The following is a 13,728-nucleotide window of genomic DNA, read 5'->3' as shown; positions in this document are numbered from 1 at the left end:
TCTTCACTTTGGTGTTGGGCAGGCACTTCTCAATGTCGTTGTGCCAAGCCGAAATCCGGGCATTGAACCACTCGATGCACCAAGAGCTGCTGTTACGCCCAAGGCGGCTTTCAGCCCCTTGCCTTGCCATGGTCCCGTAGCAGATCCCAACGCCACAGAAGTTGTTGCGCTCCAGCTCCACCTCCCAGTAATGGATCCCTCTCTTGAAACACTGGAAGCCTTGCACTTGGGAGCAATATGTGAAGCGCTGAGGATGCGGGGGGTACATCTGGGTGTTGTCTGACACAGATATTTTGGTGTTTTTCTCCGATAAAATCACCTTGCTATGTGCTGTATGGAAATCCAGGGTGAATTTTGTAGCAACTGCAGGGGGGGGGGGAATTGATGGGAGACGTGAGATGAACAAACACTTATGTTTACAGAGCAAGACAAGTACAGGCATACAAGGGAGAGAAAGCACAATAATCTTGTTCCTGACTCTTTGAAAGTGACTATCTTCTACTTGGTCCTCAGATTCCTTGTCTGACAAATCACATGCCATACCAAGCCAATAGCATGAGAATAAAAGCACAGTACCAACATTTGGTTAGCATACAGGAGTAGACTCAGGTGGGTAGCCGTGTTGGTCTGAAGCAGCAGAACAAAGTTTGAGTCCACTGGGACCTTTAAGACCAACAAAGTTTTATTCAAGGCATGAGCTTTCGCGTGCATGCTCACGTCTCCAGAAGTGTGCACATGAAAGCTTATATCTTGAATAAAACTTCGTTGGTCTTAAAGGTGCCACTGGACTCAAACTTTGTTACCCAGGAGTAGGTAAGTCCTGGATAAGAGATTTTGAAGATAACCAATGTTGAGCCAAGTATGGGGGACCACAGTCTCCAGTATATGAAAATATGGCTTCACAATCCAAAAAGCATCTCCTTTCTCACACTGGGGAACAGCAGTGGGCTCCATTGCTCTTCGCCCTCGACTATAAACGATAATGTTCCTCTCCCTTTTCCATGATGCAACACACATGCACATCTGAGTTTGCCGTTTAGCACAAGGTTCTCTGTGCTGCTAACCGATGAAAAAAATATAACTGAGATTTCAAAAAGATGGATACAACACGGGAAAATCAATAGGAAATTTACTTGTGCTGGCATACACTCTCTTCCATTAACAATTTACAGAATGTGGCAATCTTTTCCATAAACGGTATTTGTTATTAGCTTAGCACATTAACCGCTACTTTTGGAAAGAAACAAACATTGTGATGAATGGGTACCATTTGAGATAGTCATACAGCTATCTATCAGATTAATAAATACAGCAGGCGCGGTTTTAAAGGATTCAAATATGCATCCCAACCCGTATCAGTGTAAATGAGGAAAAGCCAGGCTCAGTGCCAGAGCACCACCTATGGATGTGGAATGCCCCAGGTTCAAGCCTTGGTATCTTCAGTTAGAAAGGATCACAGATGGCAGGGCAGGAAAAACCTTCGCAAACCACAAGGCTCAGTGCCAGAGCACCACCTATGGATGTAGAATGTCCCAGGTTCAAGCGCCTTGGTATTTTCAGTTAAAAAGGATCACAGATGGCAAAGCAGGAGAAACCTTCATAAACCACAAAGATCCAGAAAGACTATTATAATCAACTGGTAAAAGGCCAGTTGGAGGGAGGAGAGAGGTAAAGGGCGCACCATTCTAATATTCTTCCCACTACCAATGTTCCTGTTCATTACTGATGATGATGCTTTTAAGCATAATAAAAAGCATTTATCCATCACCTCCATCCGCCCACAGAACCTACTCTTCCTTCAAGAAACACAGGGGGGCAAGCATGATTTCCCCTCTTCCGTTTTATCCTTATAAAGGCCCGATGATCCTGACCTGGATGGCCCAGGCCAGCCCAATCTTGTCAGATACTGTAAGCTAAAGCAGGGTCAACTCTGGTTAGTATTTGGATGGAAGACCAGGGTTGCTACGCAGAGGCAAGCAATGGCAAAACGCCTCTGAACGTCTCTTGCCTTGAAATCACTATGGGGTTGCTGTAAGTTGGCCACAACTTGATCACAGTTTACATCACCCAAAGTCCTGTGAGTTCAGTCAGGCTGAAAAACCTCCAAGATCAATTCTAGTGAGCTTCATGTCCAAGTGGGGGGCATGACCAGCATCCTAACCACTACTCCACACTGGCTCCCTTTCCAATCCTGGCCTTCCTCCTACTGCCCCCCCCCCAAACCCAAAACCCCTAGACATGGACTAAGAGATAAGTAATGTTGCATTCAAGATGAGATATGTGCACACCGGCACTGAAAACACACTGACCCATCCACTCCTAAAGCCTCCTCAGCGGCAGCTGTGTTACACAACTTGATGGATGGTGACGGGCAAGTTCTGCCTCCAATGCAACTCTGTTCCTCAAGCAAAATGCTTTATTTTCCTACACAGGAGTACATGGGTGCCATTCCCTGCTGTGGCAGAAAGTGAAAGGGGATGTCACTGGACAGAGAGGAAGCGAAATCTGTTCTTCACCATGCCAACTAATAAGAACAAAGGTGACTTTTCTCTGCCCAGCTGCATTCTGGATTCTGTTTAGTGACTGCATCGGAAAGTGGAGGAATACTGGGAGACTGCTTGGAACAAAAGCAATTGGGATCGAAAGAGCCGGGTCACTTACATTCCAGGAGCTCCTCTCTCGATTTACTTAAAAAGGTTTCCAGACTTCCCGACTGAGTTCCAGGTTGAGGTCTGCTGGAACTACGTGCTCTCTGAGAAGGACTTGGAGCTATAGTTATAGAATGCAAAAAATTGGGGAACACAAACACAAGGGAATGACAAACAGAAGTCTTCACTGAGCATACCAAAAAAGGCAACTCATTTTCCATTTTATATAAAACTACAACAAAAGCATCTTGCAGCAAAAAAGCCAACCAAGTTCAATCAAAGATTAGCCTAGTGGTTTATTTCCATGTCCTTCTGGCTCAAGACTGCTCACCAGACTGTTGACAAACTACAGGACAGGAACATTTACATGGCCCATCCAGAACCTGAACCAAAGTGGGTTTATTTGCCCCCAGCCATGCTGCAGCAGATCTCACTAGCAGCAGGCATTCCTCTTCAGACATTCACAGTGCTTTGCACTCCAGCGCCACTGAATGCCTCTCCCACTCCCTCTGGTGGCTTGCTTATAGAACTATGATGTGCTTTGGAACTGTCAGGGAATTCACAGTTGCCATTTCACCCTGCTATAAAAGTGGCAGGAGGAAAGCGACATTAAAATCATGTAGCAACATTCCCAAAACGAACTCCACCCCTACCATTTCACAAGAGACGAGCTCCAAAGGCTTGACAGTGTTTGTTCTCGCTACCACCCTGCAAGGTGGGTCATCACTTCTCATTTTACAAATCGAGAGCTTGACACACAAGACTGTTGGGAAATGGGAGATCTGAATCCCAAATTCATACATTCGTGTCCTATCCTTTCCGCAACGGACCATGGAGTGAGCAGTTCTGCTAGCTCAGCCCCCTGATCCTGCAGAGTTTCAGAGGGCAGCTCTGCTGGTCTGCAGCAGAAGAACCAGATTCCAGTCCAGTAGCACCTGGAGAGGCCAACAAGGTTTCCAGAGTCAAAGCAGGTAACTGATGAAGGGAGCCTTGGCTTTCAAATGGTTATCTTGCTGGTCTCTAAGGTGCAGCACACATTCTCCTGAAATCAGTGGAATTTCCTCCCAACCTATCCATACAGAAACGGGGTTCAGCTGTTTCTCGGATTTAAAGTACCACCATATATTTTCAGGAAAGGGGCTTTTGCAAAACTGAACTTACTGCGTTTAGCAGGTCGCCTTCTTTGCTCTGAAAAACAGAAAGAGGAAATTTAGTTACTCTGAAAGAAGGAAAACCATTTTCTGACCAGTTTTCTCAGAACATGGAAAGTGCAACTAATGACTAAGGATGATGGCAAGGCTAGCTGTGAGGATTACTCATGGAGACAGCTACCAGGAGGTTGATAAGTACTTTACTACTTTAACCAGCAACACAGTTGCAAAAAAAAAAGAAAAAAAGTTGAGGTAATGTATGACAGCCCACCTCAGCTGGGGAGTTTGACCTAAACCCTCTGTTTGTGTCAATGGCCTGCCATGACTCAATGGCAGGGAAATGTACTCTGCACGACTCCTGTTTTTACATGACATGAAGGAAGGGCTGAACCCAAGCATTAAATATAACAGCAACAATGAGACACCACTCGAGGTAAAGGCCTCTTTCAGGCAAACCCTTGCTTTTGGCCAAGCCATCAAGTTGTTTGGGAGGGTCTTTATATACTTAAACATGAGAGCCGGTGCGGTGTAGTGGTTCACATCACATCATGATTGGAGAGACCCAGTTTCAGTTCCCTTCTCTGCCATGAAGGTTGCTGCATGACCTTGAGCAAGTCACACTCTCAGGGCCACGGTGAGGAAAGCAGATGCATGCATTTATTTATATCCCGCTTTTCTCCCAGTTAAGACTCAAAGCGCCTTAGAACATTGTTCTCCCCTCCTCCTTTTACTTGCAAAAACAACCCTATGAGACAGACCAGGCAAGCTGAGAATTTGTGATGGTCCCAAGGTCACCCAGCGGGCTTCCATGGCAGAAGTGCAGGTTCAAACCCGAATCCCCCCGGAGTCTAGCCCAACAGTCTATCCACTACACCACACTGGCTCTCATCAGTGATCAGTGTATGATACCCTCAGCTGTCGGGAGGAAGGGTGGAATAAAAATGTACTAGACACAGTTATCTTGGACAATTATAAGGGCTTTGACATCAGAAACAGGACTAAACACCAGTCAAGTAGATATATCTTTGGCAAGGAAGATCTAACAAAGAACTTTAGAATTCCCTCTGCCTACCAGAAAGTTCACCCACCCAAAGACTTCAGTAACACGCAAAGCTAAAGTCAGACCTAACTCTCAGCTTTTAAAGAGCCAGTTTGGTATAGTGGTCAGAATGTCAGGCTTGGGAGACCTAGGTTTGAACCCAGCCGTCCCCTGCCATGGAAGCTCACTCTGGGCCACAGTCAACCTCACCTACACACATGAACACATGAAGCTGCCTTACACTGAATCAGACCACTAGTCCGTCAAGGTCAGTCTTGTCTACTCAGACTGGCACTGGCTCTCCAGGGTCTCAGGTAATAGTCTCTCACATCACCTTTGAACTGGAGATGCCGGGAATTGCAGGTGTATACAGAAGTATACAAAAAAAAGAGCAGGAAGACCGGGAATTGAACCTGGGACCTTCTGCAAAACAAGCAGACACTCTCCTCCTGAGCCAAAGCCCCTTTTCACAACCTAATGTGTTGTGTGAGGATAACATGTAGGAGAAGAGACTGATTTGAATTGCTTTGGGGAGAAAGGCCAAAAATACAGAAGTATACAAAAATATTCATAGTGACATTATTTAAACTATCATGCAAACTGCAAAGGGCGTTATTACATTTAAAAGACGTACAAAATACAAGAGGGGAGAAAAAAACAAGTTCTGTTTACGTTCTTCAAGGTTGCTTTTGTATTCTTGGCTAATTATATTGTTGGCAGCCTCCTCCTTGCCTGTTTGCTCTTTGGGGAGAAAGGCAGCATATGAATGCAGAAAAACTATGCAGAGCAAGAAGATGGGGAAGCCCCACACCTGCACCCTATGCCATGGTCCCCCAGCACGATCAGGCCCGTGACATTTTGAAAAGTTAAAAAACAAGCGCTAAAATGGCCCCAAGTCCCCTTGACAGACCCCAAGTGTGGTATTGTCTAACTTGGCCCTTCGGCAGAGAAAGGTCTTTCCCAGCACTTGTTAGTGAAACCACATAACTCAGGACTGGAGCCAGGACTTTCTGCATCCAAATCCTGTGTCCCACCACCTCTCCCTCCCCAAGGGATGACGCCAGTGCCAAAACCACAGCAGCTGTCCTGCTGATTGCACAAGACACTTGCATTATAAGGTTTTTTGCCAGAATTAGGCACAGCTGCACTCGCAAAGCAGACAGCGTGGCTGAAGATATGGAGTCATGCAATGGAAAGAGTTGAGCTTCCTATTGAAAGCGAGTGAGGCCAGGCAAGAAAAGTGCAAACTTAAACTGCATCTTTAAGCACAGTCAGGGTAATGGCCCACCACTGTAGCTGCAAAACCACCGCTAAGGTTGTATGGTGTTGTGTCAACATCTGGATAGACCTTGACTTTCTTAAGCCTTTGTTTCTATGCAAGACAGTGGGATTCACTACAACCTGGAGAAAAATGTCTTGCCCCTTTAAGAGAGGCTCAATATGTGGAAATGGGCAGCTGAAGCTTTGCATGGGATAGAGGTAAATATAATCACCTGGTAAATAACACCCCTTAGTAACAGAGAGCAAGATCACTCCATCTTATTCTGTGATTGATGGACACCACTCAGAGACCTCTGGATGACACCTATCTTGAGTAAGTATCAGCTACCTGTCAAATCCCATGTGATCTCTTTTTTTGCTGGCAGACACCCATTTGGAAACAACGTGCTCTGTTGCCAAATTTCTAGCGCTTGTGGTTTCTCTGTGCCGTTACACAGATGGGTTTTAATTAATCATGTTGTACTTTAATATTTATTGTTGTGTATTTTATCTTGTATTTGTTTTGGCTTTTCTCAAGAGCTTTGGTCAAAGAAGTGTAATAATAAAAGGAATGACATCCCCTTTAAGCCTCTGTTAAAGGGGCAGGACATTTTTTTCTCTCCTCCGGGTTGTTGGCAACCCTAGCTGTGTCTGAGGAGTGTGTTTCACTTCTCGATTGTTTGTCAAACTAAGGTGTGTCCCAGCAACCTGCCTTCCAGAGCCTACTAGGAACTCAGTGATGCAGCCAGCACCCCATCCAGTCACCTTTGTACTGCTGCAAGCCAGAGCAGCACACACCCATTTGCACAGTTCTGTCAGCACACAGTATAGCACAAGCAATAAAGCAGCTGTTTTCCCCCCAACTAGCTAACACTGACAACCGCTCTACTTGAGGTAAATTAGCACATCGAGATGAAGTGGGAGTGAAATGAGACTGATGATAGAGTCTGACCAGAACGTAGTTATTAAAAACTATTTAAATCTTTGGGAATGTGAGGACCCACTATTCAAAAGGTTAAGGTGCTAGTGCCCTAACCTGGATGGCCCAAGCTAGCCTGATCACATCAGCTCTCAGAAGCTAAGCAAGGTTGGCCCTGGTCAGTACTTGGATGGGAGACCGCCAGGGAAGTCCAGGGCCTCTGCGCAGAGGCAGGCAATGGCAGAACCACCTCTCTTAGTCTCTTGCCTTGAAAACCCTACAGGGTCGTCATGACAACCTGATGGCACTTTCCACCACCAAAGCAGCTAGAAGTTCAACAGATATTTGCTTTTCTAAAAAGAGTCCGTTTATAATGCCTACGGCTGCTTTATGAGCTTTTGAAGTACAAGCTGCTTCTCATCTGGTCTATGAATTCCCAATTGGGGTAATACTGCGAGAAACAGTTCTCACAGAGTAACTTTGTTCTTTCTGCCAGGTTAACGTTACAGCTGCCATTTTGTCTATGGATGCTACACGACTTCATCAGCATCTACAATCATGTTTATGATCATGAGGAATTGGCTACAACTGACGGAGAGTACAAGACTACTGAGATTCTGTCTTAAGAATATCACTGTTAGAAACCAATCAAGAATTTAGCGACTTATGGAGGTGTGGGTTTTCTGAGGAGATACTGGCAGAGCAAGGTTTCTCTAGAAATAAATCCCAAATAAAGACTGGATCAACCAATAACTAGTGTCAAGATCTTACAAAGAGTGATAAAGGTGGATTCGATCCCTGGCACTCCCAATTAAAGGATTTTAAGTAGCAAATGCAGGGGGCAAAGACCTTGCTCCGCTTGAAACTCTGGAAAACTACTGCCACTCACAGTAGACTTTACTGAACTGGACGGACCAATAGTCTTACTCATTATGAGACAGCTTCCTATGTCCAGTCACAGAGCTGGGAGGGACCAGTAGCCCATTAAGAATAATCACCAGCCTAAAGGCAGGAAAATCCAAAATCCAGACTACTGTTTGTCACACAGCCTAGAAAGGCAAATAATGGTCCAAATTATTGACAGATCCAATAACTCCAGTAAAATTAGGGACTGCCTCTCCTTCAGATCTATGGGAAATCTATGCAGTCTGGAATACACCTTCCTAAGATATGAAACATAAGGACAGGCTGTTCCTCCTTGAAGAACTGCTCAACAATCGAACCCCTCAGGCCTAAATCCCCCCAAATCTAAATCCATCATTCTCTCTCTCTCTCTCTCATTCTGCTTTGCATACGAAGCAAACAAAACTAACACTGATCAGCACTCACTGGTGTCTGCAGCATCCTCTCCATTTGACTCCTGCGAAGACTTAGGAGCATCTTTTGAAGCATCTTTGGGAAGGAAAAACACAGACCAAAACCAAAAATCAGACATATAATTCATGAAGCAGGATTCACTAAAAAACTGAACACACACAAGGCACAATGCAATGACTTGTAAAGCAGACAGTAGTTAGCAGTCTTGAAGCAAAGGGACAAGAGTTATTTCATGCTAAGCATAGCAAATGTGGATTCCATCAGCACACACCGGTCATAAGACAAGTCCTGTGGGTTGAGACAAATCACCCAAAATTCTGCTTCCGAATATGAGGCTCTCCACTTTGTTACCATAGGTAACAGCCACTGGTATACACATATGTACCCATTCATAAGATATGCTGTACAATGTGTAGCATTTGGCATATCTGGCATTGCACAATGACAGATGCACCGCCTCCCCAGCCAGAAAGATTCTGTTCTGAAGATTCCCAGCTTCCCCAGCCACAAGCAAAACTAGTTTACTAGGTGGATGTGGAGATTTTCAGGAAAGAGTTTCATTAAAAAATAGAAAAGCTTGCATCTACCCACAGAAAACTCCTTTCTACAAACACATATTACCCTTTCAGTGTTCAGTTTATACGGTCCCTAACATTTTCATGATCAAAATTTGTAAGCCAATTTCAACCTGATGTGTCATACCTTTTATACCCCCCAAAGCTTTAGGACTCCCTCTTCTTTGAATACCCAGTTCCAGTCTCCTCACCAACAACACTTTGAAAAGGCTACGCAGACATTAATGCCAGCGATGTGCACACTCATTTAACCATTGCTTCTGTCAAAACAAAAGTAATGTGTCTTCACCACAACAAACTGCATCTATCAACATTTTCAACCCTCCTAAAAATCTATGTCCATCTCTAGCTAATATTTGCTACTAAGAAAGGAATTTGGCATGCAGGAGTTGCATTCAGTGTTCCCTCTAAGCTGAGTTAGTGTGAGCTAGCTCACAGTTTTTTAGCCTCTGGCTAACAATTTTTTGTCATAGCTCAGGAAGGATGGCCCCAGAGCAAACTAAATTTATGCAGTAGCTGAATCGCTCGCTCACAACTCTAATGCCAGTAGCTCAGAAAATAGAATTTTTGCTCACAAGACTCCACAGCTTAGAGGGAACATTGGTTGCATTATATCCTTACTTGACATAGTGTTCTTTTTGGCTGGTTGTGGGGGAGGGTTTTTTCCAGATTGCCCAAATGACATTAGCGGCTTGGGTTTCCCGGGAACGTTTCCTGCAAGGAAATTATACACATTTAGTGATATGACTGAGATCAGGCTCATTACTAGCTCTGCACTGGGCACCCCCCTGTAATATGGGAGGTGTCTGATGGGACTTCGGCATATAGGCAGATATTATTCTTCTTGAACCTAGTTCTGTGTTTGCAAACAGTTGAGAAGAAACAGGTGATGTTACAAGGTAGAGGGACACACTAGGACAATTTATGTGCCACTGCTATGCCCATTTTATAAATGAAAAGAATGTGGCTGAGATTCTCAACCTGACCAGATGATTCACACACAAATCCAAGTCAAATCTGAAAGGACCCATAGCAAAGTAATAAGTTCCAGCTCAAATGGACTGGTTGCCTTTGTCAGACTCCTTTAAGGATTCCCTATTAAACCTATAACATCATGGATAGTTACATATCAGTTTGCAAGAAGACTGTGGTTTCCTAATATGCCAAGCAATCGTTAAACAGACTTTAGAACAACCATCCCCACAACTGCTAACAAAGGTAGTCAATCTCCAAAATTTGAACATGTTTTACGCACACACACACGTATGTGTGTGTGTAAATATACTGGCATTGTCAATCCAAAATATAGTAACACATAAGGCATATGCCATTAAAAAAGGTTTATATCAAACTAAGCACCTTCTGTTTTCTTATCCTGCGACTGAGCCACAAGCTGCTTCACCACTTCTTTAAGGCCAAAGGTTTTTTGATAAATTGTATGTATCAAGTTTTGATCCAAATCTATCTTGGGGATGAATACATCTTTGATAGAGGACTGTCGCAGTTTAGCTGCCTTCTGAAATAAAACAGAAAATTGTATAAAGATTCACACTTTATGCTGCTAGGATTCCAGTTATCTTAAGTGTAGCAGGGACGCTTCACTCATTATAAGTCAACAAAGACCACAAACTTACCACCCAGCAGAGATTTCTCATGCTTGATCAAGTGTAATACTGCAAAAGTAGTACCTTTTTGCCCTCTGCCACATGTTCCCATGTGTAGTGAAAGTTGAGTCTTACCACACAGTCACACACGTGTTTCAGCAGATGCACAACCAAATCCCTATGGGATTTTTTAGAACAATTCGGTCTATAACTGTTCTGCCACAGGGCAGACCAAATGCTAGGGAATTGGACGTAGGTTGTGAGGCACTTGCAAACTATTTCGTGGATGAAGTCTTGTCGTTCCGCCACGACCTCCCTGCCACAGTTGAAACAGTGAGTGAGCTTAAGGCTCCATGCATGTCTTCGATTCCGGTTTTGGATCATTTCAGCCCGCTCAGCCTAGAGGAAGTTGACAAATTGCTCCTAGCTGTTTGCCCTAAGACATGCTGCCTTGATCCATGCCCATAGTGGCTAATTAAAGCTGGCCGTGATAGGTTTCGAGGCACCTTGAGGGAGATTATCAACAAGTCCCTCGTTGAGGGACAGTTCCCTAGGGTGCTCAAGGAAGCAGTGGCCCGTCCTCTTGAAAAAAACATCTTTGGATCCAGATGAATTGGCCAACTATTGGCCGGTTTCCAATCTGCCCTATCTGGGCAAATTAATAGAGAAGGTGGTGGTGATTCAGCTACAGAGCTTTCTGGATGACACTTCCATCTTAGACCCCTTCCAGTCCGGTTTTTGCGCTGGACACGGGACGGAGATGGCACTGGTTGCCCTCACAGACAACCTCCGGAGGCATCTGGATCAGGGCAGATTGGCAGTACTGTCGGCAGTGTTCGACACGGTTGACCATCAGTTACTGACCCACCGCCTCGCCAACATAGGAATTCATGGGCTTGCCTTGCAATGGCTCACTTCCTTTCTCCAGGGTCAGGGACAAAGGGTGGCACTAGGGGAACAGCAGTCCAGGAGACACCCACTGGATTGTGGAGTGCCTCAAAGGGCAGTGCTTTCCCAATGCTATTTAACATCTATATTCGCCCACTTGCCCAGATTGCCCGGAAGCAAAGGCTGGGGTGCCACCAGTATGTTGATGGCACCCAGCTCTACCTGGTGTTGGGCGGCCGATCTGGACCGGGCCGGAAGACCAGGCATTACAAGCCGTGGCTGGTTGGCTTAGACTGAGCGGGCTGAAACTGAATCCGATGAAGACGGAGGACCTGTGCTTGAGTCGGGGCAGTTCGGGGGCAGGGATATCACTCCCAACCTTCAATGGGGGTGCCAGCACCGGAGGTTAGGAGTTTGGGAGTGCTCCTGGACGCCTCCTTAACAATGGAGGCCAGGTCGGCGTTTTACCATCTTTGGCTGATTAGGCAGTTGGTTCCCTTCCTCGACTGCAATGACCTGGCAACAGTGATCCATGCGATAGTCACCTCAAGATTAGACTACTGTAATGCTCTCTACATGGGGCTGCCCTTGTCACAAATTCGGAAGCTGCAGCTAGTGCAGAATGCTGTGGCCAGGCTTTTGATGGGCCTCCCCAGGTGGGAGCACACCCAGCCTGTGCTGAAGACATTGCACTGGCTGCCAATAGCATACCGAATTCGCTTCAAGGTGCTGGTCCTTACCTTTAAAGCCCTATATGGCCAGGGTCTGACATACCTGTGGGACCACCTTTCCCCATATATACCCCAGAGAGCAGTACAGTCAGGGTCTCAAAATCGACTGGCCCTCCCGGGTCCCAAGGATGCCAGGCTTGCTACTACCATGGCCAGGGCTTTTTCAGTGGCAGCTCCATACTGGTGGAATGAGCTCCTGGAAGAGATCAGGGCCCTGCAGGACCTTTTACAGGTCCACAGGGCCTGCAAGACAGAGGTCTTCCATCAGGCTTTCAACCAATGAGCCAACCCCACTATTACCACCAAAAATTTTAATTACAGAGACCTGGCCCTTGGTTTTGACATCTAGCCTGTGGCGCCGCTCGTCTTAGGAAGATCACTGAGTAGAACAATTGTCAGACCTTTGTCTGCACTCCTACAGTACGCCATCCTAAGCAATTAAACATCGCCAGCACTTCATGAACTATTTATAACTGAACTGTTTTTAGATGATTTTATGTGGATTTTAATTGTTATTTATGTATTAACCAATGTTAGCCGCCCTAAGCCAGCTTTTGCGGGGAGGGTGGGGTACAAATTAAATAAATAAAAATAATTTTTCTTTGCAATACATACACCTGTCTTGGTTCGGTTCCTAGTGCTGGTTCTGACTTTTAAAATCAACAACAATATGGGGCCAAAACAACTGTTTCTTCCCATACAAGCCTGCTCTAAGTGCCCCCACCCCTTTAACATTAGGCGGGGTGGCACCCAGACAGAGGAGGTTTTCAGTGGTGGTTCCCTGTTTCCAGCACTGTATCCTGAGGGCAACCAACCCAGGATCTCTCGTCAGCCCTCTACGTATCTAGCAAAGTCTCCTGATTCTGCCTGGGCTTTTGCAACATGAGGGAAGAAATTCCTTTCTTCCTTTCCTATGGTTGACCAGAGATTCTGACTTCTCAGCTGTTCCTGGCCTGATTTTAAACACTTTCCCTGTTTTACACTGCCGTTTTAAGTTTCCAACTGATTTTAATGTATTGTTTCACCGATGACTGGCAAACCATCTTAAGCTGGACTAAGAGACCCACTTGTGAAGAGGTACTGGGACACAAAAATCCCAACTTCAAGTACAGGCTAATGGAGTCTGAACTCACTGAGATTGAGAGGGAAACAGATCTTGGGGTTGTAGCGCATAGCTCAATGAAAGTGTCAACCTAGTGTGCTGCAGTGGTAAAAAAGGCAAACTTTATGTTAAGAGATTATTAGGGTAGGGATTGAGAATAAAATGTCCAATATTGTAATGCCCCTGTATAGATCTATGGTGTGGCCTCATTTGGAATTCTGTGTACAGTTCTGGTCAGTGTATCTCAAAAAGGACATTGCAGAGCTAGAAAAAATACAGAAAAGGGGAACCAAAATGATTAGGAGGTTGGAGCACCTTTCCTATGAGAGGTGATATGATCACCATCTTCAAGTACTTGAAGAGCTGTCATATAGAGGATGGTATGGAGTTGTTTTCTGTTGCCCCAGAAGGTTGGACCAGAACCAATGGGTTGAAATTAAATCAGAAGAGTTTTCGGCTAAACATTAGGAAGAATTTCCTGACAGTTAGAGCGG

General features: G+C 45.2%; 1 protein-coding gene across 1 annotated transcript in view; it reads right to left on the bottom strand.

Moving 5' to 3' along the window:
- Position 1: 1 nt before the first annotated feature.
- Positions 2-13,728, bottom strand: part of TRIM25 (tripartite motif containing 25) — a gene marked incomplete at its 3' end in the record, with an annotated part of 21,159 nt that continues 7,432 nt past the window's right edge. Inside the window, exons 4-9 of the mRNA XM_015428081.1 lie at positions 10,269-10,425; positions 9,531-9,623; positions 8,347-8,409; positions 3,810-3,836; positions 2,662-2,769; positions 2-363 (exon numbers count right to left, since the gene is read on the bottom strand). Coding sequence (XP_015283567.1) covers positions 2-363; positions 2,662-2,769; positions 3,810-3,836; positions 8,347-8,409; positions 9,531-9,623; positions 10,269-10,425 — 810 coding nt within the window. The remainder of the gene's footprint in view (positions 364-2,661; positions 2,770-3,809; positions 3,837-8,346; positions 8,410-9,530; positions 9,624-10,268; positions 10,426-13,728) is intronic.

The sequence above is a fragment of the Gekko japonicus genome, unplaced genomic scaffold, assembly GCF_001447785.1.
Source record: "Gekko japonicus isolate JY-2015 unplaced genomic scaffold, Gekko_japonicus_V1.1 scaffold1091, whole genome shotgun sequence".
Lineage (NCBI taxonomy): Eukaryota > Metazoa > Chordata > Lepidosauria > Squamata > Gekkonidae > Gekko > Gekko japonicus.
This window is presented reverse-complemented; position numbering and strand designations above follow the sequence as displayed.